Genomic DNA, 25,775 nt, shown 5'->3' on the forward strand with positions numbered 1-25,775 from the left:
GCTGGTCCTTACTGGAAGAGTAAGGGATGGTGCAGGCTGGGGCTGAGATGCTTTCCTAGAGTCACTGTGGCTCTAGGACCGGAGCCAGTGGAGGCACTGAAGAGCTGGGCTGAGGTTGATCCCTAAGTCGACGGGAGGCCCATAGCTGAGGGCTGCGAGGCAGGAGCGAGGAGCACAGGCAGACCTCTGCAAGGTGCTCAGGAGCACACTAGCTGTCAGGATGGTGGCTTTAAAACGTGGGACCAAACTCTTCTCAAGTCCTCCTCCCAAGGCTCTTTTCATCTTCCTGGCAGCACACGGGAGCCTGAACGTGAGGGTGAATTACTAGCATGATCTTATTCCTCCAGAAAGAAAGAGGCTGCTGGACGCCCTGCCTCGAATGGCCAAAACAGAGCGAGGCCACCCGCAGAAGTCCAAACTCCTGCCCCACGCAGCCGCCCTGTCTCCAGGCCCCTCCGCTGCCGCCCAAGGGAAATGTGCATCTTTGCAGAAGACAAGCCACACGTTACATATATTGCACGAGTTGCAACGAATGCAGAACAGCCACCCGTAGCATGTAACGCCCCCACTGTCATGGCTGCTCTGCTATGAAGTTAGTGCTTGGAAATGTGTAAGGGCTCCAGAGCTGGTTTCTATCCCGACAGGCCCGCCCAAGCAGGCAGAGCCATGAGGGCTCGCCCCCCATAGTTGAGGGGCAGCTAGCAGGCTCCTGTCCCTATCCAAGATGTGAGTGAAGGCAGGCTGCCCTTCTCCAACATGGCGCCCTGCCCCTAGTGCGCCGCTCCTCGCCCAACCGGAAAGGAGGGCAAAGGGCGGGTGAAGCCACCCCCGCCATAGGAAAAACGCCCCTCTCTAAGATGGCGCCCGCCGGAAGCCGAAGCCAAGGCGTCACATGCTTAAGATGGCGCCCACTGGGATTGCTGAGGACGCGCTGCCCTGCTTCAAGATGGCATCCTGCTTCAGGCTGAAGATGGCAGGCGGGGCGGTGGCTTCGTTTCCGGCTTCCGCCCCGCACCGTCATGGCGGCGGTGTATGCCTGCGAAGCGGGGCGGGGGAAGCAACGCGGGGCGAGTGCGCATGTGCACATCTCCATGGAGAGAAAAGGGGGCAAGAGCGCAAGAGGGAGAAAGGGGGACACGCAGGTAATGGGGTGAGGGGTCTCCATGGCGACGGGGGTCGTCTCTATGGCGACGGGGGTGCCCCCCCCCTCCACCCCGTGGGGCCTCGGGCCAGGCCCAGCCCAGCGCCACCCCGAGGGGCCAGGGAGCTCCCCCAGGCCCGGGCTGCTCTGCCTTTGCAGGGCGAGGACCTCCGAGGGAGTTGAGGGGGGGTCCCCTCCCTCCCAGAGGCGTCCGGGGGGTTCCCCTTGGCTGTCTGGCAGGGCTGGCTGCCCGTGGGATTTGCAGGGGGGCCTCAGCCCCAACCAGCCCCAGTGCTGGCATGACCTGCGGGGGGGGGGGGCCCTGCCCCGCCAGGGTGGCGTGCTGACGTTTCCTGGGCCTCCGGCGGGGACACTATCCGCCCACCCGTGCCAGGTGCCAGCTTTGTTGACAGCCCAGGGTGTTTTTGCCTCCGTCCAGATGTGAACAAAGCATACCCAGGGAGGCTGGCCCTCGGTGGGGGCCTGAAGGCTGGAGGGCGGGCACTGACACTGGGAGGGTTTTGGGGAGGGAATCGCGCTGGGGATGAAGGACTCTGGAGGCCGAGGGAGTGGGCGGGAGGAGGGGGAGGCCAGGCGAGCGGAGGTGTCAGCAGCGTGGCCTTCAGTAGGAGCGTGCGGGACACGGCCTGGAGAGATTCAGCGGTGGACGTGACGTGGGGCCGATTTTCGCAGTGGCGGTTTAAATGCGAGAGGCGGGGAGATCCCTCCAAACCGAGGTGGGGTTTTCCTGAATGACCCACCAGGGCTTGGAAGGATCCAGGGGGGAAATCTTGCCCGAGGCCCCGATCCTTGGCATGTGCCAGTTCTTGCGCTCTGTTGCTTTTGAACGGCCTCCCTCGTTTAAACCGATCCTTTGCTTCTTGTGGAGAAATGCAAGGAGGGATCACTTTCGAGCGCAAGGCTTGCATGGCGTGTGCTTCCCCTGTGGCCCTGCTGCTCTTTATGTGAGCGAGACTGTTCCTAGCACTGTGCTTGCAAGCTCTTGTGCAGCCATAGGAGGTTTGGCGCGTGCTGAAGTCACTGCTGTTGACACAAAATCAGATGCTGTGGTAAACTTGGGCCCCCGCCCGCCTCTGCTTTTACAGATCCTACCCCCAGGAGGAACACATCCAGGATTTCTTAAGAAAAATTCTAGCTCAGGGTTTGGTTATAAGGGAACTGAATGCTTTTCTGGGACGTTTGAGACCACAGCGTTGCATTGCCAATGCAAGGGATGAAAGTGAAAATGCCATCCTTGTTTAGGTGGGGGCCACTGGTGAAGGGAGCAGGAAGTGGTGAGGGGGCTGCGTGAGGTTCTGGTAATGCTGCTGACACTTGGATATGTGCACGTCTTGAAACTGAAAGTCTCTTAACTTCGGATTGGTTTACAAGAGATGAGAAATGGTAACGTGCTTTGTCCAGATGCAACTTGGCACGACTCTTCTGTCCGCCCTCCTAAAAAAATGGGGAGGTGTAAGGAGCCCCTTCCCCTGGCTTTGCAGCACAGAGCTCTTGTTCCTTATGAACCTCATAAGATGAAGGGGAGACCTCCCAAACAGAGAGGCTTGCTCAGCTGTGCTGGTGGAGTCTTTACTGAGTGTCTCTCTCCTGTTTGAGCTCTTGACTAGAGGGATGTGGTCTGGTGAGCAGGCCAGCAAAGGTGATGAAAATGGGATCTGTAGCAGGAGCTTGGCAAAGCTTGTTTGTGGGGTGAGCTGCAGGCTATCCGTGGCATGGGGTTGTGGGAGAAACCTGGTGCTTACTTCTGGACCTTGTGATTGTGTTGTGCTGAGCCTTGATTATTGTTATGTTTAACATCTAAGGTTTCAGCGGCAGCTGTCCTGATGCAGCCTGCGGCAGGGCTGTCAGCACGGCAGATGTCCCCTTCTCCGCTGCACTCCCCACCAAGCAGCCTTAGAATGACTCTGCCCAGGGTCCCTGATCTGGGCATGGGCAGAGACTTGTGGGCAGTGATGGTGAAAATGTGCACCATAAGTGTTTGAGCTGCCTGGAAGTGTTAGGAGGAGGCGTGGTGGAGTTAGGCATGGCTGGGTGCAAGGTGGTGGTAAGACTGCCTTTCCTTTGGTGCTGCCCAGTGGCTCTGGGATTGCCAGCTGGCAGTGAGGGTTGAGGTAGAGAGGAGAGACTGGACAAGGGCTTCAAATCCACTGGACCCTCCCTGACCGTGCAGGAGGGAGGCTGGCATGTATCTGCACCCATGCCCTACAGACAGTGTCACCCCCTATCCTGCAGAGGGGGAAAGGGAGACGGCAGCTGGTTCAGGATGCCAGGGGGAGTGACAGGTGTCCACCCATGTTCTGCTCATCCCCTCTCTCTGGGTGGCTTTGTTCAGATGAATAGGGCACTTTGCAGCTTTGTCCCAGGCTGCCTGCAGGCAGGGTCCAGCCCCCATACCACCCACCTTTTCTTTGTACCCAAGGGCTGAGAGGCTGATCTCCCCATCTCCCCTACAGCACCTCTGTGTGTTACCTGTGATAGGGAAGAGCCCTGCAAGGAACCCCTGACTCAGTAGTTTTAGTCTCAAGCCAGCTGATGCTTGATGAATGTTTTGAGGCCTAAGGAGCAGGCATCTGTGTGCAGCACAGACCAGCCTCTTGAGAAACCCTCTTGGCACCGATAACCAGCAGCCTGAGAGGGAAATACTGGGGCCACATCTCCGGGACAGCCCTTGCGTCTGCTCCTAGAACACGAATATGACACATCCTTCCACCGAATGTGCTACGGCTCATGATGTTAATTGGACTGGACGGGTTATTTCCCATTCAGTGCATTGCCCTAAAAACACTCCGCCTCAGGTACCATGTGATACTTGCTTCCTCAATTGTCCCTTCCCACAGCTGAGGCAAGACGCCACATTCCCGTAGTGGAAAAATGCTGCCAACAAGCCGGGGTAACAGGGCAGGCCACTGGCCTTTCTGCGGGATTTTTCCCCTGGAAGGGCTCTGCTGCAAGCACTTGGGCTGTGAGGCCTGAATGTGTAAGTGCAGGGTTGTCATCCTGCTCTTCGTGTTGCCTGTTTACATTTGGCCTTCTCTGCTCAGCCTCCTCCTGGGGCTGAGGGCAGTCACTGGTATTGGATGGCAAAGCTTCATTGCAAACCTCAACAGCGCTTGGGGCCAGATCAGATTGTCCGGGCAGACAACTGATGGCCCATTGGCCTGAGTGCTGTCAGCTTTTGATCCAGGCTTGGCATTTTGTGCTTCTCCCTTTCAGCCCCCAATGCCTGCAATCATACAAGAATCTCGGCTGTTTTAAATAGACAAGATGGTGAGAGAGACCCCAGAGCTCTGACCTCTCCCGGCACAAAGACCGGAGAAGCCAGCTGTGGGTACTTGACCCCTGGCAGTGCAGTGTTTGGGGCAGGCAGTACTGGGCTGTAGTAGAAGCTCCAGGCTGGATATCTTGGTTGGATCTAGCGGGGGTGCTCAGAGGGGTACTCGGCACCATGGCACAATGCTACATGCATGTCACGGCTACGAGGCCAGCTGCACCCTTCACCCCTTCCTGACTTCCTGCCTGAGCTGCTAGGCCTGGTGACACTCCCCTGAGAGAGAGAGAGAGGTATGGTTCTGGACTGGGTGGGGGTGGGTTTTAAAGTACACGGTCCACAGGCATGGTCCTTTTGCCAGAGCCTGGCATCCTGTGTGGACTGTGCTGCGGTGTCCGCTCACAGCTCCTCTGCCCATGTCGCCACAGCAGCAGGGCTTCCTGCCGCTGCCCGGCAGAGAGCAGGCATTGATGGGCTCCTGGTTCTGTGCCGCCGTGGAGTGTTGCTGCTGGGAGCCTCTGGTTGCTGGCAGAACCAGGTAAGAGCAGACAAGGGCCCCGAGGAGGTCCCACGTCGTGGCCCTTGTCTTGGTTGTAGCATTCTGTGGGCAGAGCAGGGATGGCTGGGGCGTGGGAAGATCCCAGGCGGTACGTGGCTGAGCCCTGGTCTGGCCACATCACTTTGGGAACCAGCATAGCCCTGGCAATAGAGGAGTTCCTCCTACTGCTCACCCCCTGTCTACATGCAGGCCGGATCGGCACAGCACAACCGCTGGGGTAGCCACAGCAGCATGTCCCATTAGGCAAAGCCGTGGTGGGGTTCCTTCTGCTCTCTCTTGTCTCACCAGCATGGGAGGTTCCTCAGGGGCTGGTATGGACTGTCAGGGTTTTTGCCTGCCTTTATAGCAGGGAGTGTGGCCTTCTACCTGGCATCTCTCGAGCGTAGATTATCCTTTTACAGCAGCAGGACGTTGGCTGTCATTGTCTTCCCGCTTTACCTGTGGCATGTTCAGGCATTGTGTCTCGTCAGGGTTGATGGTAGTTTTGCTAAGAGGTTACATGATGGGTGTGTCTGGGATGGCTTGGACAGGGCCGATCTTGCCTCAGGCAGGGGGTTGGACTGGATGTGACCCCTGAAGCTCCCTTCCAGCTGCACTTCTCGCTGCCTCTGTCATGAGCCAGCATCCTTGGAGGCTGTGGCACTGGCATTGACACTGCAGAGTGGTGAAGGGACAGTTGCTGATGGAGATGGATCCAGCCTGCTTCCCCCTCCCACCTGGGTTCTGCACAGCCTCCCCACATCTTCCCAGTGCCACCTTCCAGGAACATCAGGGTTACCAGGCTGGCCAAAGGCCTAGGGCAGCACTTCAGTTGTCCAAATGTGTCATCACTCCATTTGGGGCAAGCTCCTATGCAGCAGAGCCTGCTCCCTGCCTGCTGACCACCATCAGTCTGTCAGTCTGGGGCGCCAAGCCCTGGGGACCTGCTGCTGAGGGGCACAGCTTTGTACCGGTTTTCTGGTAGTGTTGGCATTGGTACTAATGGCAAGGGCTTGTCTGTGCCCAGGTAAGCTGACTAGTAGGGACCCCTGGATGCAGAGCACCTTCCTCTTCACTTTCAGTGGGAGCCGCACGCTCTCACTTTGGATTCGGTGTGCCCAGACCTGGGGATCCTCAGGAGCAGCTGCAGTTGTAGACTGGCCCTGTGAGGCCGAGGGGACTGTGCTCTTGGGGCAGAGGCTGGTCTCCCTTACGTGCGGTGAATCAAGGTCCAGCAGGGCTACATGACTCTTAAGTCAGGCGAGTATTTGTCAGGCGGGTATTTGTGGCAGGGTCTGGCACTACCCCTGAGAGCATGACCTCCCCGACAGGCCTTCAGCTGGGGGGACTCCTGGCCTATGCTGCTTATCTCCATCACGGGGATCTCTGAGGTAGGGATGGGTGGTGAATGGCTCTCGAAGACCATGTCCCTCTCACCTGTGGGACAGGCTTTCTCTGGTCACGTGCATGGTGCAGTGGGGGAGCTCTGCCCACTGCTGCTACCCCTTAGGGCTCCAGCCTGGCTTTGCCAGGCACTGTCTATCCCATGGGTTTCCTGGCTCCCAGGATCAGGCCTCTCTTTGCAAGCAATGGGGACCAGGCAGTCTTTATAGCAGGCTGCCAGGCTCTGGCTGCTTGGTGGGCAGGTCAGGTCATGCACTGCCTTGGCCCAAGGTGCTGCTACTGGGGTCATGTGTGGTGTGTGATCCCTGTCACACAGTAGGGGAGGGAGGCATTGAAACGGGGGCCAGGGGAGAGCAGAGCAGTAAGCAGAGCTACCGGGTGGGCTGGCAGGGGTGTGGGATGGAGGAAGAAGAGTGGAGGGGGCATCACATGAGGATGATACAGGCTGCGATTGATTCCCAGGGGCTGGGCTAACACTGGCTATGCCTGCTTACCACATGCCTACTAGCAGGAGCAGCGAGTGCTCGGCCAAGAGGCTCATGGTCACTCGGGAGGCGGGTACTGCTTGGCTCGTGGCACATGGTGGTGGCAGGCAGACTGTGGTCTGAGTGCGGGTGGCAGGCTGCAGCAGAGGCACCCGGGAGGATGCCCTTAGCTGTCATTCTCTCAAGATGCCCTTCCAGCCCTGCCTAGTTTGGTGCATCCTGGTCCCCGGGTCCTTTCTCGTGTGTCCTGGTCCCTGGAGGCCCCATCTGAACTGTCACAGGTAGGAGTTGGGTGGCACAGGGCACTCAAAGCTCCTGTTAAAGTGGCTGGGAGCTGAGGGCACTTGGTGCCACGGATGGGAGCAGCCAGCCCTCAGGATATCAGCCTCAGCCTTCAGGGTCTCCACCTGCACCTCTGCTTAGTTCAGGCCCATCCATCTGGCTGCTTGCATGTCCGTGGAGGTTGCACTGCTAGTACCTTTGTGTCGAAGGGCCCTTCACGGTGGAGGTATGCCATGCAAGGGACAGAGATTTGGCTGATCCACAGCCAGCATGTGCCAAACCCCCTAGGGCTTTCCTCCAGCTTTGTGGTTCCTGAGAGTCGAGGCCAAGAGCTGAGGGGGACAGAAGGAGGCGAAGCAGTTGGGACTGATGGGATCAGATGGGTGTCAGCAACAGGAGTTGTGCTGCCAGGACTGGGCCCCACATCCCCCTGCCCTGAGGAGTGGCTTGAGGAAGGGATGGCATGAAGAGATCTGGACACACCATGGGGTTTCTCAATAGAGGGAAGTTGGTCGGGAGTGGTGAGGCAGGTGGCACAACAACATGTGGAGAAGGTATTAAGGCAGGGCCATGGGTGTGAGAGCAGGGACTGCCTGCTACACAGGGCAGGAAGCCCTTGGAGGAGATGGGGAGACAAGGCTGGAAGGCTGCAGCGGTGCAGGATGGGGCTTACGCCACCTGGATTTGGGCCTAGTGGGAGATGAGCACAGCTCTGGCTGAACGGGTAACATCTGGCTGGCTGATAGAGCTCTTCCGCTCTGTTTGGCGCCCGTGAGGCCCCACTAGTGCACCCTGGCCCCGCACTTCAAGAGGGTTGTGGGCAGATTGGAAAGAGTCCAACAGAGAGCAACGACAGTGACTGGAGGCCTAGGAAGCAGGATTTACAAGCAAAGACTGAAAGACCTCAGGTTGTTTAGGCTGGAGGAGAGAAGAGTGAGCAGATTTGATAAGTCTTCAAATACCCAAAAGGCAATGATAGGGCATATGGAGCCAGCCTTTTCTCCCTGGCTGCAGGTGACGGGACTAGGAGCAATACCCTCAAGCTGCAGCAGGGGAAATTTGAGTTGGAAATGAGGAGGAACTTTCTGACTATAACATTGGTGAAGCATTGGAACAGGCTCCCGGAGAGAGCTCTTCATCCCGGGAAACATTCAGAAGCAGGTTGGACAGACGCTTGGAAGGGGTGGTTTCATTGGAGATGATCCTGCCTGGAGCAGGGGACCGAACTAGATGTGACCTCTGAGGTCTCTTCCAGCTCCATTTTCCTGTGATCTCGGTGGTAGTGGGGTTGTCCTGCTCAGATTGGGGTATGCCTGGAGAATGGTGCAGGAATTGTCTTTAGCCCCAGGCTGTGTTAATACTTCTGCCAACAATGGAGAAGATAACTCTTAAGAGTCCCTGGATGGTGCCTGCCTTGGCAAGCAGGGGGCGGCAGGGATGAGTGCTTACATGGGCAGCCCTGGTCAGGGAGCCACCCAGTGTCTTCTGATAGGGCCGATGGGCAAGTCTCTAATGGCATGTTGCAGCCTTATACAAATCGTGGGCAGACTATGGTGCCAGAAGGCTGCTGCACTCCTCTGTGCCTGGGCAGAGGTGGCATTGCTGTCCTGTTGTGCCCAGAGCAGGACAGCACAGTGGGCTGTGGTGCTTATGCCATCGCCAGGAGTTTGAATGGGGCTTGGGGAAGAGGGTGAGCAGGAGGCCTGTTCTAAAGGACTGGCAGCCTGCTTCAGCGCTGTAGGCATCTGGTAAAGCAGAAGCGTGCCTGGTAGGGGAAGGCAGCATGGGGTCTGCCAGTGGGGTACTAGGGCAAACCAAACGTTGTGGGGAGAGGGTCACTCTGGCTGCCAGCAAGTCGCCTCTGCTTCTGAGATGCCGGGTTTCTCATTCCAGGGCTTGGAAACCGAGGCTTTGAAGTGAGACGCACGGGGTAAATCCACGACCTGCTCTTCTGATGCATAACAGAGCAAGGAGATGAAGGGGTGAGTGCTGCATGCAGCCAGGGTGGGGCCTTGAAGGTGGTCTTAGGCCAAAGGTGGTATAGAATAAGCAGGGACCTGCAAGAGGAGCAGCTTGGCTCAGCTTTCACTTGTGCTGCTGCTTCTCTCTGGGGCAAAGACTTCTGGGCTGATTAAGCTTGAATCTTTTGCAGCCCCATGTGAATGATGGTATCCCCCCTGCCAGACCTGGATGTAGACCAGGAAGGGTGGGCACGGACCTTGGCCCTGGTCAGGGAAATTCCCTGCCCTGCCTGATGACAGCCTTAGCTCTGTGTGCCGCTTTGTTAACCTGAGAAGCAAGGGCTGGCTGGAGTGATGGGCAGCGCCGTGTGCACCCTGGTGCACTCCCTGTGCTCACTGGTGGCTCATTCCCTTGCAGACAGCAGAAAGCAGCTGAGACTGAAGAGGGCACTGTGCAGATCCAGGAAGGTGAGAGGGGATCTCCATTCCAGCACTAGCAGCCTTCCTCTCAGGCTCTGCTGGTCCCAGGTGGAGCTTCTAGCGAGATCTCTGGGGAGATTCCCTGTCAAAGGGGCTTCCTATCTTGGAGGCCTGGCTGGGAATCGGGGAAGCTGAGCTCACTGTGGGTTGTTGTGCCAAGTGCAGCCCAGGCTGGCAGCACTGGGGTGATGTTGCCATCAGGCTGTGCTGCAGATGCCGGTCTCAGACTGGGAGCAGAGGCAACATCTCTGGTCCTGGTGGTTTTCCTGGTGCTGTGGGCCCTGATCATTGGTCTGTCCTGCTTCATGTCCTTTCTCTGGCATCAGCATCTGCTGTCAGAGGTGTCAGGACTCCTGCTGCAGCCAAGAGGGGAATTGGCACTTGGCACCTGCTGTTTGGGGGTCCATCGTCCTTTCAGAGCCCCTGTTTTCCCAAGTTGTGATCAGGCTCTGTCATGTGAACTCCTTAGACAGGCCGGTAACTGCCCAGCCTCCCCTGACAGTCCTCTACCAGGCCCCTTCCTCCTCCAGGTGGCTGGAGGTGGATGAGGGGCAGTGTTGGCCCCTGTGCCTGGAAGCATGCATGTTTGTGCTGGGGGAGGGTTTCCCCAGTTACGTGCATCCTCATTCTCTTTCCTGAAGGTGCAGTGGCCACAGGCGAGGATCCCACCAGTGTGGCCATTGCCAGCATCCAGTCTGCAGCCACCTTCCCTGACCCCAACATCAAGTACGTCTTCCGCACCGAGAATGGTGGGACTCAGGTATGACTGCCCTGCCTTGCCCTGTGGCAGCTCCAGCTCTGCCTCCACCTCCCAAACAGCTCCTCTCCACTGCCCTGAAGGGTGTCTTTCGGGTCTGGAGGGCAGGACTCTGCCCAGACCCCAGGCACCTTGCTTGGTGAGCAGGTTGGGGAGGAGAGTGACAAACTGCAAACCTGGGATCTGCTTCCTTAGTTTGCTTAGCGGAGAAGGCTGGGGCTCTGTGAGGTGCCTGTGGCCGTCTTACTAGCCAGGCTGGGCACCAGGGCTCTGTGCTGGGTGTAGCTGGGCACAGTCCCTCCAAGACAGAAACGATGTGGACAAATTGGAGACAGTCCAACAAAGAGCAGTGAAAGTGGTTCAGGGACTGGGAAACAGGACTTCTGAGGAGAGGCTGAGGGAACTGGGCTTATTTAGTCTGGAGAAGAGGAGACTAAGGGGGGATTTGATGGCAGCTTTCAGCTCCGTGCAGGGTGGTTACAAAGAGGATGGAGCTGGACTGATCTCAGTGGAGGCAGATGACAGACAAGGCGCAACAGGCTCATTGCAGCAAAGGAAGTTGAATATTATGAAAAAACAAGTCTCACCAGGAGGATAGTAAAACACTGGAACAGGCTCCCCAGAGAGGTGGTAGAGTCTCCATCCTTGGAGGTTTTTAAGCCCCATCTTGACAAAGCATGGTCTGGGATGATCTGGTGGGGGTCCTGCTTTGAGCAGGGGGTTGGACTAGATGTGACTTCCTGAGGTCCCTTCCAACCCTCATTTCTAAGATTTGGTGATGGGGGGAGGGCATGGCAGGAGGGACCTACATCCTTTCAGTTCTGGGCAGTCTTAGGACTGGGCTCCTGGCTAGTGCAGCTTGAAGGGAGAGGGAAGAAGGGGGGACCCAGGGTCTGAAGGAGGAAGGAGATGGGCTAAGGACAGCACTCTTGTGGGGGCAGGGGGGAATATCTCAGTGCTCCTCCTGCCAGCCCTCAGAGCACAAGTGGGTGCTGTGAGCACTTAGTGCTGCTGGATGGGGACCAGGGGCCATTCTGTGCACCTTTCCACAGCTGCCACCCACCACTGTGGCTGGGACAAGCTGGGCCCATGGTTGTCTCTGTGTGTCCTGGGCAGGGGGGTGTCTGCGCTGGAGTGGTGTCTGTCAGCCTCTGCTTTGGATCCCCAGAAACCTGACTACAGCCCTTGTTCAGACAGGCAGGCACTAGCTAGTGCCTGACATGGCTTCTGGTTAGGCCAGGGACAGCTGGGCTGGCTGAATGGTATCGGGACCCTGCCCTGCTTGGGGTGTGGCCAGCTCATGGTGCTGGAGGACTGGGTTGGGTTGGCCTGATGGCAGGAGTGAGGCCAGGAGCTTTCCTAGAGAGCGGGTGGGCAGAGCTTGGGCAGGGGTGGGAAGGAGAGGGGTGGAGGACTTCAGAGGAAATTTAGGGGCATTTTCCCATGTGCAGGAGGCATGGGCCAGTCTTCCTCTCCCCTTGCCCACTGTGCAGTTCATGCACATCCTGGGAGTCAGCTCTTCTTGGGTTCTTCTGCAGGTGATGTACAGGGTGATACAGGTGGCCGAGGGGCAGCTGGATGGGCAGACCGAAGGCACCGGTGCCATCAGTGGCTACCCAGCAACACAGTCAATGACACAGGTAGGGGCCCCAATGAGCAGGGGTGGTGCAATGGGGGGGTGGGGATCCCAATGAGCTGAGACTGGCACTGCAGCTCACCTGGATGCTCACATCACACGGGCGGGGAAGATCTTGGTCTGTGACTCCTGGGCACCTCCAGGCCAGTTCTGTGTGGAGCTCTGTGCTGCTGCCCTGTCCCCTTCTGCCAGTCCTGTCTGACCCAGCCTGGATTGCAGCTGGCATCCTTCCATCTGAGCCATCATGAGCCCTGTCCCAAGGCTCAGTCTGGCAGCTTGTGGTATCAGATGGGCAGTGGAGCTCATGCTCTTCCTGGTCAGGGCTGAGATGTGGGCAGCCCAGGAGGCTGTGCTGACCCTGCCTTGGCTAGGCTTCCTCTGTGCCTCTGCTCTCTGGAGCTGGTGTGTGCGTGGGGCTTGAGGGGAGTGCTGTCCACTAGGTGGGTAACACTGAAGCTGCCCAGCTCCTTCTGTGTGTTCCAGGCTGTTATTCAGGGTGCGTTTACCAGCGAGGATGCCGTCGAGACTGAAGCCACAGGCACAGAGACCCACTACACGTACTTCCCCACCACAGCCGTGGCTGACACCAGCACTTCTGCCGGTGCGGGGACGACAGCCACAGCAGTGGTGACCACCCAGAACTCAGAGGCCCTCCTGGGGCAAGCCACGCCCACTGGTACAGGTTGGACGGCTTGGGGCCTGGCACACCCAAATGCACCCTGCCACAGTTGGCACAGGGCACGGTTGGGGAGGCATGGGGTGGGTCCATCCCCTGCAGCTGCGCAGCCACTCCAGCCAGGGCTCCACCGTTCAGTTACGACAGCTGGCATGGCTGCCTCCGCCTCCTGTCCCAGGCTCTATGTGAGCGTGGCCTTGTCTGTTGATGTGGAACCGCAGTATGTGGGTCCTTCAACACACAGAGAAGCAGGCTGCTTTTGGCCCTGGGGTAGCATGTCTGGGCCAGTCGCTCAATGCCTGCCCCTCCCCTGCTCCCCACATTGGCCCTGGCAGTGCAGCACTTTAAACCTAGAAAAGCCAACTCGCGCCTTTCGCTCTAGCCTGGAATCCCAGCCCTTGCAGATGGGCAGCCTGATCCTTAGGGGTATGCTGGGCTGGTGGCTCCTGCTGGGAGCCCCAGAAGCTTGGGGCCCCAGGAAATTGGGCTTTAAATTGGTAGTGACCTCCTGGCCGGAGGTTCCAGCCCCATTCTGGCTGCAGCCGGAGAAGCGGCTGCTGGTGTGTCCCCTGCTGCAGCTGCTCCTTCCCTCCCCTGTTCCTTCCGTGGAGATGGCTCCCCAAACGACCTCCCCATCTCTTGTTTGACTGCAGGGCAGTTCTTTGTGATGATGTCGCCACAGGAGGTTCTACAGAGCGGAGCTCAGAGATCCATCGCACCCAGGACCCACCCGTATTCCCCGTGAGTGTCCACCCATGTCAGGCTGCGGCGTCACTCCGTCTCCTCCTCCCTTGCATCCGTGGGGTTGGGGGTGGTTTGAACTCACAGCTCCGGGAGGAGGCTGTGTATGGGACTAGGAGTTAAAAACACATGATCCTGCACTGTCAGGTGCTGCCTCTGTCATTGTGCTGCCCTCTGCCTCAGTTTCCTCCCTATAAAGAGGGCTTGTGCTTCTGTCCTGACTGCAGCGCTTGGCAGTCCTCCGTATCACGCCTCCTTGCGTCTGTTTTCCTTGCAGGAAGTCAGAGACGCCCCGGACTACCCGGGATGAGAAACGCCGAGCACAACACAACGAAGGTACAGGCAGGGTAGGGACAGGCAGAGGAGGGGGAGGGAAGGGCTGCCTGGATGCCTCTGAGAGAAATCTGCTCCTGCAAGACTTCCCTTGGTTGGCTCTAGCCATGCCCTCCAAGACATGCTGCCTTGGCCAGAGCACGCGTTGGTCAGTCGGTGAAGGCAGAATGTCTTTAGGGGGTAGCCACACGCGGGCATCCTCAGCTGAGGAGGAGGAAGTCGCAAGATTTAGCTCACAACGTGGAAAGCCCGGAACTACATAGTTAGGCCCCAGTGTGAGCCTTGGCTTTGTCTGGAGTGAGCTGGCCTCCAGCTGCCTCTGCATCTCTTCCTCAGACTTGAGCTGGGCACCCATTACCCAGTGACATGGGGCTTGCAGCCTCCTGTGAGATGCTGCTTAGAGGTGAAGGGTGGGGAGACATTCCCATTGCAACCATGAACATTTTGCATGTGATGGCTTCTGGATCCACCTACTCGTGGCTGCCTTGCATGCAGGGCGAAGTCTCAGCCAGGCATGTTGTGGCCTGCGGTGTTGGGGCCAGTGGTGAGCTCTGCTGGAGTTTGGCAAAGGGCTCTGGCTGCCAGAAGCTGGGACCTCCCAGAAAAGCTGTGTCCTGCTCTGTAGGGGCCTTTTCTCACTTCAAAGCAATGATTTTGTTCAGAAGCTGCCTGCTTCTGTGAGGGAGGCATAGAGCCCCTGCTGCACGAGTCATCCTGTCCAGGCAGGAGCGTGAGATCCCTCGCGGGGTAGGAGAGCTGACATCTGCATGTGCTGGACCAGCCCTGGCGTGTTTTTTCTTCTCCTTCCCTGCCCCAAACTTGTCCTGCTTGGCCCCGGCGGGAAGCCAGGAAATCTGTCAGCTCCCAGCTTTCAGCACATGGGCTTGGAGGAGCCTGCTGTGCATGAGAACTGACACCAGGTGTTCAGACCCCTGCAGTGCCCTGCGGCCATGCCCGCTTCCCTGCCCAGGGAGTACCTCCCTGCCCTGGAGACTTCTGTGTGTCCCTGCACACGTCCCAACAGAATGGGGGGCATGTGCCCTAACGAGGGGCAGGGTGATGACCTTCTTCGTGCTTCTGGTCCTCATGCAGCTTGTGTTGTGCTTGGCAGAAGGTTGGGTAAGGGCCCGAGTTTGCACAACAGCCCTGCAAGTGGGGGCCAGGAGCAAGGACAGCTGGGGCAAGGTGGTGGGCTGGAGCTGGTCTGGGCATCCCTGGCTTTCCAGTGGCCAGTGTCACATCCTGACTCCACTCCCTGGCTCAGCATCTGGCCCCTGTGGCAGGGGGAACTGGGCTGGGGACTTGGTTTTCTGGGACCCTCTTGGCACAGGGGGGTTAATCACTGTGGCCCCTGTTACTGCCCAGAACTATGGGGCTCTACTGCCTAATGAACCAAACTAGGGCTGCGACGGCAGTCGCTCAGCCCCCACCAGCTCTTCCTGTACCCCTCCTGGACCCCAATATCTGCTCAGCTCCCACCCACTCTGTTTCAGCCCTGTGCCTTAGCACTACCAGTGGGGCTGGCAGTATGATGCTTGTGCACGGGGCCCAGAGGTGGGATGGGCAGCAGCTCTCTCAGGTCTTTGGGGTGAGGGTGGGGGTTGCTGGCTGCTCACGGAGCTGCTGACTGCTGTCCTTGCCCTCCCCACAGTGGAGCGCCGGCGCAGGGACAAGATCAACAACTGGATAGTGCAGCTGTCCAAGATCATCCCCGACTGCTCCATGGAGAACACCAAGTCGGGACAGGTAGGACAGGGCTGCCTGCTCGCGCCAGGGCTGGACGCGGCCCCTCCTGCCGGACCCCGATGCTTCCTGGAGCTTCCCCAGCCTGAGAAGGGGGCTGGGGCAGGCTCGCAGGGGGCCCTGGAGGTCAGTGCCCAGGCCTGGCTGGCAGGCACTGCTTGCCGGGGGGTTGGGTGAGCTCTATGTTGCCCGCACGGCCAAGGGGCGGGCGGGATTGTTCAGTGCTCATCCCCTCCCAGCCCCCCACATCTCTCTCTTCCCAGAGTAAGGGCGGGATCCTGTCCAAAGCTTGCGACTACATCCAGGAGCTGCGGCAGAGCAACCATCGCCTCTCTGAGGAACTGCAGGGCCTTGACCAGCTCCAGATGGACAATGAGGTCTTGCGGCAGCAGGTGAGTGGACGCCAGCCCCAGTCTGGCACGGGCACATTGCCATCTGTCTGGTGTCATTCGATGTGGGTGGGATGTCCTGTGGCAGCTGTAGCATAGGCCAAGAGCTGAGCCGAGCTGCTGCCTGGGGGAGGCGCAGCCTGGCATGACCCAGTCCCTACTGATGCCAGCTGTGCCCTCCCCTCTCCCTGCCCAGGTGGAAGATCTCAAGAACAAGAACCTCATCCTGCGTGCGCAGCTGCGCCAGCACGGGGTGGAGATCATCATCAAGAACGACGCCCACTGACTGGCAGAGGGGCGGGGGGGAGGGCCAGGGCGGCACTGGCTCGGGGACCCGGGGGCTGCTGGCGCTGGGTCCATGGCCCTCCCGTCCTGCCCACGTGCCCACCCACCCGAGGCAGCTCCCTCCTGCTGACGCTTCTAAATCGCAGCCCATCGCTCTTGTACAGCCCCGAGTGAGGCCGGCTCAGGGTCTGGAGGTTGACCCAGTCCCCAGTGCCACCTCCCCCAGTGCTCCCTGCCAGCCCGGGCTTGAGTCCACTTGCTCTCTGGAGCTGCCCGAATAAAGAAGCTGGCGTTGCTCCCAGAAGTGTTCTGATTTGTGTAAGACAAGGAGCCCTCCCACCCCACTTCCCTTCCAATCTGGCTCCATTGCCCTTGTGCCCACATGTGGCACTCACTTGTGCAGACGTCAGCTCACAGGGGTGCAGCTGCCCCTTGGGCTGTGCACACTCACGGGTGCCTGTGCACCCTAGTATTACATGTTCAGCACCTTGCACGCGCTTGTGCATGTGGTCTCAGCCTGGCACTGTAGCTCTCCCCCTGCACACACGCCCACTTCCCCCTGCCTTCCCCAGCACCTGCTGTCATGGCCTGAGTTTATGGTCACGCAGCCTGATGTTGCCCTTCAGGCTTGTTGTCACCCTGGGATGGCTGGATCCTCTGGGCCCAGCTCCTTCCTCCTGCCACCCCCCACCTAGGGAGCTAGCCAGTTGCTTGGGCACAGCAGCTGGTCTCCTTCACCCCCCATCTCTCACTGTCACCTGTGGGTTGTAAGCCTGACTTGGCACCATCATGCCTGTGGCCTATGTGCCTACTGCCCTGCCCGGCCTCCACTCACCAAGCAGGGAGGTGGTGGGCAACAGCATGGGCATCACCCTCTCCCACCCCCAGGCTGGTACCGCCTGGCTCTGCAGCCATCAGACTTTTTTAATTCTCCGAATTGAAGCAGCAGAATCAATAAAGCTAGTGATTTTGGGGTTTTCCACACATGCCTGTTTTATTTTATCCTGTGGGGCAGGCCGTGATGGGGTGATGGCGGAATCTGCAGTTGGGTGACTGGGCCGTGCCTGGCCTCCCCTGGGAGGGCTGCTGTCCTGGCCTTTGGCAGGGAGGGGAGAGCTGCTTCATCCTCCAGGTTAAGCAGAGGCCTCCAGCCCTGGCTGTGGGACACCTCCCAGCTTCTGCCTTGAGGCCACAGGGGCTGCCCCAGGGGAGGGCAGGATGGGGCACTTGAGCAGGGGGTAAGAGCAGTGCACTGGGCTTGCATGCTGCGGGGACTGGGGGGCAGCCTGTGTGGTTGTGGGGGGGTGGATTTACAGGCCAAGGGGTGGCTGGAGCAGGGGGTGCCCTGTGCTCAGGGAAGTGGGGTGTGCAGCTGCCCCAAGAGACGCTAGATGAGGAAGCTGGGATGCGGTGCGGGAGGCAGGGTGCCAGGCCTGCAGCTTGTCCTCTGGTCCCCCCTCGCTGCCTGACCAAGATCCCTCTCTGTCCAGCTGGCTGCTGCCCCCGCCACGGAGGTGGGTGTCTGCGGTGCAGGGTGTGGAGCTGCCAAAGAACCAGAGGGGCTTTGCCACCCGGCTGTCCCTGAAGGGGCTGCTGCTGCTGTCCCATGGGCCCCTGGAGGCAATGCAGCGCCCGGGCGAGAGGCTGTCAATCCTGTGGGGACAGGGCACGGGCCATTGCACTCAGGTGCAGGGAGCAGGGGCAGCCTGTGGGGGGTGCTGTCTTGGCACTACCACGCCACCCTGGCGGCTGGAGGGTCCGACAGTGTGGCTGGGGGCCTGGCACCTGCTGTTGGCTGCTCTCGGCCCTGCCTGGGCTCAGGTGCTGGGGGGAGCATTAGCTGCTTCCAGGCTCGGTGTGGGCTGTGCTGTGACCCTGGCTCTAATGTTCACCACTGTGGCATAGCCCCTTCACATCCAATGCACGTGGTCCTGGGGCTGGAACTGGCTGCCCCCTCCCAGTGGCGTGCCCCAGCAGAGCCAGCACCCTCCTGCCAGCTTGCCCCCAAGCCATAGCTCCCCCATGGCTCTCGTTGAGCATGTGGCTGGCCTCAGCCGGTGATACTGCCTGGGGGCGTCTGTCACCCATGCTCTGTCCTGCCCGTGGGCCAGACTCAGGCCTGGAGCTCCCAGTGTTGCGGCCCAGGAGCCCAGCCGGCGGTGGGAGCTCAGCCCCTGGTTTGCAGAGCTCTGGCACCCTGGGGAGCTGGGACCAGCTGGGAAAAGAGCTTGCAACCCCGGAGACCCCAGGGAGATGCCCCCCCCCTGCCTCCAGCAGCTGGAGGCACTTGTGGCCCATGTGAGAGCACTCAGCATGTCTCCTTGTGAGCCTGGGTCAGGTGAGCTCTTGCATCCACTGGCCACAGACCAGGGGCCTCATGCAGCGCTGGGGGGTGGGCATCAACATCAACGTGCTATAGCCAGAATCCTTTCCCCAGGGCTGAAACAGCCACGAGCAGCGATGCCTGGTGCTGCCCGGGTGCAGAGCAAACCAGCCCAGACCCAACCAGTCCTGCAGAGGGGTCTGGGATCTCACTGCTCGAGGGCCCAGGTACAAAGTGCCCGCATCTCTGCAGCCTCAGTTGCTCTGGAGCTGAAGGGGTTGTGTGCCCGGCAGGGACGGTGCTGTGCCCCCCATGTCCCTGCCTCCTTCACCTGATCTCATTGTATGATGCCTCGTCTTCGTCCTCAGTTCGTTCGCGGACGCTCTGGTGATGCAGCCACAGCCCCAGGGCAAGCAGTGCCAGCAGCACCAGCCCCATGGCCAGTGTGAGTCCAACACCCACCGCAGTGCCCAGCGTGTCACGTGGACCTGGGGCAGATGAGGGGTGGGGGTCACCAGCGCCGCCCATGTGCAGATGGACGGACACGTAGGTGTGCGGTTGAAAGGGGAGCGTGTCAGGGAGCTGGGAGGGGGGTAAAGGGGCTGCAGCAGGCAGTGGCAGCCTGGGACCCTGCTCCTGCCATGCGCTGGAGACGGGTGATGTGCGCGTCTCTACAGATGGGAGCTCCCTGCCCAGCCCAGCCATGACGCTACTGCATGAGGGGACACGGCAGGGACACTGGCCCCAGGGCAGTGCCTGCCCCCTTCCCTGGCATTGCTGTGCTCCCATTGAGTAATGGCTCCGCATGGCCCTGCCCCAGCCCAGCCCGGGCCTGGCCAAGGGCATTTGGGCTCGGCCCCGGCGAGGCTCATGGGGGGTAAGAGGTGCATGTGCCCGCCTACTGCCTGCGACTGTGGGTTTCAGGGACCAGCCTTGCCATGGGGAGCTAATTAGTGCCCACAGCCAATCAGACTGCTAGCTGGTTTGCGGCGGAGCCAGGCACATCCAATCAGGGCCCACCATGTGCTGCTAGGACTCACCTGCATGGACGTGGAGCTCGAGGGCACAGGAGCGGGTGGCCAGCGTGTTGGCCGCTGTGCAGCGGTACAGGCCCGAGGCTGCGGCGGTCAGGTTGTGCAGGCTTAGCAGGGCCCGGCCATCCCCTACCCGCAAGCACCAGCAGAGAGAGCGGGTCATGTGGGGCAGCTTCAGCTCCTGGGGAGGCCATGCCAGCACCCACCACAGCCCTGGCTCTGCTGCTGTGGTCGGAGGCTGCCATCCACACAGCTCCAGCCTCCTTCCCTTTAACAGGCTTTGTCTGGTGCATGACCCATGGCACGTGGCATCTGACACAGGCCACCACTCCCCCCACCCCAGCCCAGGTACCTGCATAGCTTGTCACCAGGGGCTGCGTGACCGGGGGGTCCTTCTCCCAGGTGAAGATGGGGGTTGGCACTGCTTCCTCCACAGCACAGGACAGGAGAATGCTGCCCCCTTCCTCCCCGCTGCCCTCGCTGGAGCACACAGGCCAGGAGGGGGGTACTGTAGGGACACACCAACACCTTGCCAGGGGCAGAGCGCGCCCTGTCTGGCTCCCCCAGCCGGTAGCAAGACCCACCCTGGATCACTGCCAGGAGGCACAGAGAGCTGTAGAGTGGGAACGGGCAGCGTCTGCAGGTCCCCAAGGGAAAGATCATCCCTATTAGAGGCTGAGCAGCTGGGCACGCGTGTGCCCTCCCATACACACACCTGCACAGCCTCACGCTAAGATGCACAGTTACACCCACTGCACCACAGTGCTGCTCAGTCCTGTACAGAGCCCAGAACACGTGGGCAGACACGCTCACATGCACGTGTGCTCTCCAAGCCGTGAAGATGCACATGCGGGGCCCCTGGCACTCCTGGCAGAGTGAGGCGGGTGGACAGGGGACATACCCAGTACGGTGAGCCGGACAACGCCGATGTTGGGCATGGCGTGATCGGGTGGGTTCATCACGGTGCATTGGTAGGTGCCGCTGTCAGAGCTGCGCGTGGCGTTGAGGGCCAGCGTGGCACTCTGCGTAGGCGGGAAGGCAAAGGCCACACGGCCCGTGTACGGGGACAGGCCCTCCACCACCTCCCCCTGCTCGTAGGCCAGGACCTGCCCAGGGGACACGGGGCAGAATGAAGTGTGAATGAGCTTTGCAGCTGGTCCACCTGCCCTGTGCACCGTGGCAATGCATGTGGAGCTGTGCACATGGGTCATGGCACATGCCAGGGTCCCACAGGCACGCACAAGTGGGTCTTGGCCCCTTCCCACTCCAGCGCCCGGATCCCAGAGGAAGTCTGAGCACCACTGCAATGGCAGCAGCTACTGCAGCACGTGGGGTGTTGGGGAGGGGCCCGCGCTGCACCCACCTGCCGGGGGGAGCTGGGGTCAGCCGCAGGCGTCACGGTCCAGATAATGTTGAGACGGTTCAGCGGTGCTGTGGTGTGGAAGGAGCAGGGCAGCAAGGCGCTTGCCCCCCTCGGCACCTGGACGCTGGCGGCCCCCACTGACACCTTCACGGCTCTCGTGGCTGGCGGAGATATGGCAGAGATAGCAGTGGGGCAAGGGACAGGCGGGTGACAGGATCCTGGCCGGGCCCTTGGAGCATGGCAGGAAGGCAGGACCCAGGCCAGGGCGTGAGCAGATGAGCTGTAGTATGCCTGCAACCTTTGGTGCACAGGAAGGCCCTGCCCAGCCTGCGGGGTCCTGCCAAGGGCCTGGATCTCTCCAGGGCACAGTGGAAGGATTGCTACCTCCCCTTCCATCCATGCCTGGGCTGCAGCCCTGTCCTCAGCATCCAGGCTGGGGTGGGGTCCGGATATGTCCAACCCATGGTGGGGTGGGGCCTGGCCACATCTACCCCAGGATGAGTGGAGCCCAGACTTATCCACCCTCGGCCACAGCGGGGCCTGGATACATCCACCCCAGGCCAGAGCAGGTCTACAAGTGGGGCTGGGCCCTGCCATCGGGTGAGCTTGGGGAGATGCAAGGTAGGGGAGGTGGTGGCTGGGCTGGGTCTGTGCAGCCCGTGGGGAGGTGGGTTGGGTTCAGGACTATGTTGGAGGTACGGGGGAGTCGGGGCTGGGCTCAGACTCTGGGAGCAGCTGACCTGACAGGCTGAGACGTGGCTGTGGGATTTCCCAGCTGGAGGAAGCCCGGGCCTGCAAGGTGTCCAAGGCTCAGTGCCACGTTGGCTGCGCCCTGGAGACATGGGCTCTGCTCTCGGGCCTCTGGGGCTGAGTGAACTGGGGGAGCTGTGCTAACCCCTGCCTCCAAGCTGTGGACACGAATTGGTCCCCCTTGATGACCAGCTCAGCCACTGCCCCAGCCTTGGCTGGCTTATGGCACAGTGGGCATCCAAGCAGACTGGACCACAGCCATGTGCCCACGCAGGCCCCTCACCCTGTACAGGAGGGGGCCCTGGCGGGTCTCAGCGGTGGGGGTGAACAATGGGGCAGTGTCCAATGTGGAGGGATGGGGCGGGGGGGCTCTGTGGGCACCAGGGAACCATCTGCCTGGCTGCTTCCCAGGCTGATTGTTAAGGGACCGGCAGTGACAGCTCCTCAGGGTAATTGGCAGTAATTGCAAGGAGTTCCCGGCTGAGGAGCTGCAGCCCTGCCATGTCCAAGGGAGAAAGAAGCTGGGGTCCATTCCCAGAGGCTGAATCAGCTCCATCCCGGGAGAGGGACCCTTCTACCAGAGCAGGGGTGAGGGACAGACCCTCACCCCCAAAGCACCCCTGCCTTAGGTGGCAGACAGGTGAGCCAGGAGCTGGCCTGGGCACAAAGCAGCCCTTGAAGGGCCTGTGCAGCAGGGTGAGCTGAGCTGGGCTGAGCTGCTGAGGGTCCCCCAGGGATGGATAAATGTGAGAGCTGAACCCAGGAGTCCCAACACCCACAGCTTCTGGGATCCTGGCCTCCAGGGCTGGGAGCAGGACCTTGCAGCTCCCAGGAGGAGGCACCAGGGTCCCCGTCCCAGCAGGGTCCCCTCCAGGCGTCACTTCCATCCCTCCTGCCCAGGGCTCTGCACAGGCATGACTGCCCCCCAGCCAGTGCCCCCTGCCTCCGAGACCCCCTCCTCTGGGCAGTCTGGCACCGCCTGCTTTGACCCAAGCCACTGTCGGACCCAGGAAGAGCCTCCGGGACAACAAGGGGCTCAGGCTCAATTCAGGGAAGGCTCCCCCTCTCCTGCTCTGGCTTCTCTTCCACAGCCCCCGCTTCCCCTGCCCCAGCCCCCCATACCTGCCACGCAGCAGTGCAGCAGCCACAGGCTGGCGAGTGCCAGGTGGCAGCTGGGGGGTCTCTCTCCAGGGGCCATTGCTGGGGCTCAGCTCAGTTCAGTGAGCGCATCCTGCTCTGCTCTGCATGGACGGCTCCCAGCACCGCCCCTCTCCTGCTTTGTGCCCAGGATGGCACAAGGGGCCCTGCCTCTGACGTTCCCAGCCCCTCCCCAGGGCTCACCCTGGGAAAGCGCAGAGGAGAGGGGTCTGTGCTGGGGTCAGAGCAGGGGCCCTTTGCCCCTGGCCTGTCTCCAAGCTGGGGCCAGCTGCCTCTGGGCAAGAGGCCAGAGATGGGCAGCAACTGGCACCTGCATTTCCTTTGGCCCTGACCAGACACCACCCCAGCTCTGGGGGCAGGAGGGTTTCAATGTTTTCCCCAGGGCTCCCGGGGCCTTGTCTGCTTTGGGCCCAAGTAGGTTTTCTAGACATGACTCCCACCCTCACACTGCCTGAACTGAGCCAGCTGCAGGGCTGGGCTGGGCTGGGCTGGGGAGGAGGGGGAAGGAAGGGCTTGAACACACCTGTGGGGCATGCACATGGGGCGGGGATGGAAGAGGGGGCTGCACTGGAGTTCATGCCATATTCGCCTCTGCCACAAGAGGCAGATCAGTAGGTTGTTACCCTGCATGCAGCCCCAGGGGTTCAGCCCCAGCCTGGAAGAGACTCCTGTGTTCACTGCCGGCTGATTGTGGGCCAGGATCTGGCCCCACTGCACAGGCAGACAGGATTCCCCCAGCCCAGTACAGGGTCAGTGATTGCAGCTGAGAGATGCTTGGAGCTGCGGTGATCCCACAGCTGGTTCATGGGGTGGAGGCGGAGGGTTACTGGTGTCATTTACAGGGGTGCAGAACCTGCTGCAAATGCCACTAGCTGGCGATTACACTGGCCAGATCCCACCACAGCCCCTCCAGCTAGGCCAGTATGGTACAGCTGCTGCCATGGCAGGAGCGTGAGGACTGACCCTGGGGAAAGCAGACTTGCTTTGTGTGCAGGGAAGGCCTTTGTGCCTGAGCCCGAGCGTCCAGATTAGTCACAACCCGGGAGCCTGCCCAGACATCACCCCTTCTCGCCACTCTGATGCATGTGATAATGATGGCAGGGGGCATCTAACTCCCCTAGGCTGCCAGGAAAACACTGGCCCCAGAGGGCAGGCAGAGATTCATAGATGTTCGGAAGGGACCTCAATAGATCATTGAGTCTAACCCCTTGCATAGGCAGGAAAGAGTGCTGGGTTCAGATGACCCCAGCCAGATGTCTTTCTGGACTTCCGGAAGGCTTTCGACACTGTCTCTCACCCTGTCCTCATCAAAAAGCTGGGAGACTGTGGTGTCGATGCCCACACAGTCAAATGGGTCGCTAACTGGTTGGAGGGCCGCACCCAGAGGGTGGTAGTGGATGGGTTCTTCTCGACCTGGAAGGACGTGGGCAGTGGGGTTCCGCAGGGCTCGGTCCTCGGGCCCGCACTGTTCAACATCTTCATCAGTGACTTGGATGAGGGGGTAGAAAGCACCCTGTTCAAGTTTGCTGATGACACTAAGATGTGGGGGGATGTGGGTGCACTAGAAGGGTGCAATAGGCTACAAGCTGACCTTGACAGGTTGCAACGGTGGGCGGATGAGAATAGGATGGGGTTTAACACTGATAAGTGCAAGGTGTTGCACATGGGGAGGAAGAACCGGCACCACACTTACAGGTTGGGGAACTCCCCTCTTGCCAGCACGGAGACGGAAAAGGATCTTGGAGTCGTCATTGACTCCACGATGAACATGGGCCGGCAGTGTGGGGAGGCAGTCAAGAAGGCCAACCGTACCCTGTCATGCATCCACAGATGCATCTCGAGCAGGTCCAGGGAGGTGATCCTCCCCCTCTATGCGGCACTGGTCAGGCCGCAGCTGGAGTACTGCGTCCAGTTCTGGGCGCCACACTTCAAGAGGGACGTGGACGATATGGAAAGAGTCCAGAGGAGGGCCACTCGTATGATCAGGGGTCAGCAGGGCAGGCCTTATGAGGAGAGGCTACGGGACCTGAACCTGTTTAGCCTCTACAAGAGAAGGTTAAGGGGGGACCTTGTGGCCTGCTACAAACTGGTCAGGGGGGATCAGCAGGTATTGGGGGAGTCCCTGTTCCCCCGTGTGCTGCCAGGAGTGACCAGGAATAACAGTCACAAGCTGGCGGAGAGTAGGTTTAGATTAGATATTAGGAGGAGCTACTTCACAGTCAGGGCGGCTAGGGCCTGGAACCAGCTTCCAGGGGAAGTGGTGCAGGCTCCTAGCCTGGGGATTTTTAAAAGGAAGTTAGATGAGCACCTTGCCGGGGTCATCTGACCCCGGTGCTCTTTCCTGCCAAGGCAGGGGGTCGGACTAGATGATCTACCTAGGTCCCTTCCGACTCTAGCTACTATGAAACTACTATGAAACTATGCCCATCCAACCTCCTCTTGAAGACCCCCAGGGTAGAGAGCACCACCTCCCTTGGGGGCCCATTTCAGATTTTGGCCACTCTAACTGTGAAGTTCTTCCTAATGTCCAGTCTAAATCTGTTCTCTGCTATCTTATGGCCATTATTTCTTGTAACCCCCAGGGGCGTCTTGGTGAGTAGAGCCTCACCAATTCCTTTCTGCGCCCCCACGATGAATTTATAGGCAGCCACAAATTCGCCTCTCAACTTTCTCTTGCGGAGGCTGAAGAGGTCCAGGTGCCTTAGTCTCTCCTCGCAGGGCTTGACCTGCAAGCCCTTAACCATATGAGTGGCCCTTCCCTGGACCCTCCCCAGGCTAGCCACATCCCTCTTGAAGTGCGACGCCCAGAATTGCACGCAGTACTCCAACTGTGGTCTGACCAGCGCCCGACAGAGGGGAAGTATCACCTCCTTGGCTCTGTTTGTCATGCATCTGCTGATGCACGATAAAGTGCTGTTAGCTTTGCTGATGACTTTGTCACACTGACGACTCCTGTTCATCTTGGAGTCCACTAGGACTCCAAGATCCCTTTCTGCTTCCGTGCTGC

The 25,775-nt window shown here is 60.0% G+C and overlaps 1 protein-coding gene across 8 annotated transcripts; it reads left to right on the forward strand.

Annotated features, from left to right (window-relative positions):
• The first annotated feature begins 992 nt into the window (after positions 1 to 992).
• USF1 (upstream transcription factor 1) lies at positions 993 to 17,122 on the forward strand. 8 transcript variants are annotated; one of them, XM_090056406.1, is made up of 11 exons: positions 993 to 1,142; positions 9,033 to 9,121; positions 9,519 to 9,568; positions 10,222 to 10,340; positions 11,876 to 11,977; positions 12,457 to 12,649; positions 13,303 to 13,390; positions 13,668 to 13,726; positions 15,375 to 15,592; positions 15,730 to 15,858; positions 16,052 to 17,122. In XM_090056406.1, the coding sequence occupies exons 2-11, from the start codon at positions 9,114 to 9,116 to the stop codon at positions 16,139 to 16,141; spliced, it is 1,056 nt and encodes a 351-aa protein (XP_089912532.1). In that variant the 5' UTR covers positions 993 to 1,142; positions 9,033 to 9,113; the 3' UTR covers positions 16,142 to 17,122. The 8 variants fall into 8 exon arrangements, with proteins under 8 accessions (XP_089912532.1, XP_089912531.1, XP_089912530.1 ...); XM_090056405.1 differs by having other exon boundaries at positions 10,228 to 10,340; positions 12,457 to 12,655; XM_090056404.1 differs by having other exon boundaries at positions 994 to 1,142; positions 12,457 to 12,655.
• Positions 17,123 to 25,775: the final 8,653 nt, after the last annotated feature.

The sequence above is a fragment of the Crocodylus siamensis genome, chromosome 6 (genome assembly GCF_052110815.1).
Source record: "Crocodylus siamensis isolate JL-2025a chromosome 6, ASM5211081v1, whole genome shotgun sequence".
NCBI lineage: Eukaryota > Metazoa > Chordata > Crocodylia > Crocodylidae > Crocodylus > Crocodylus siamensis.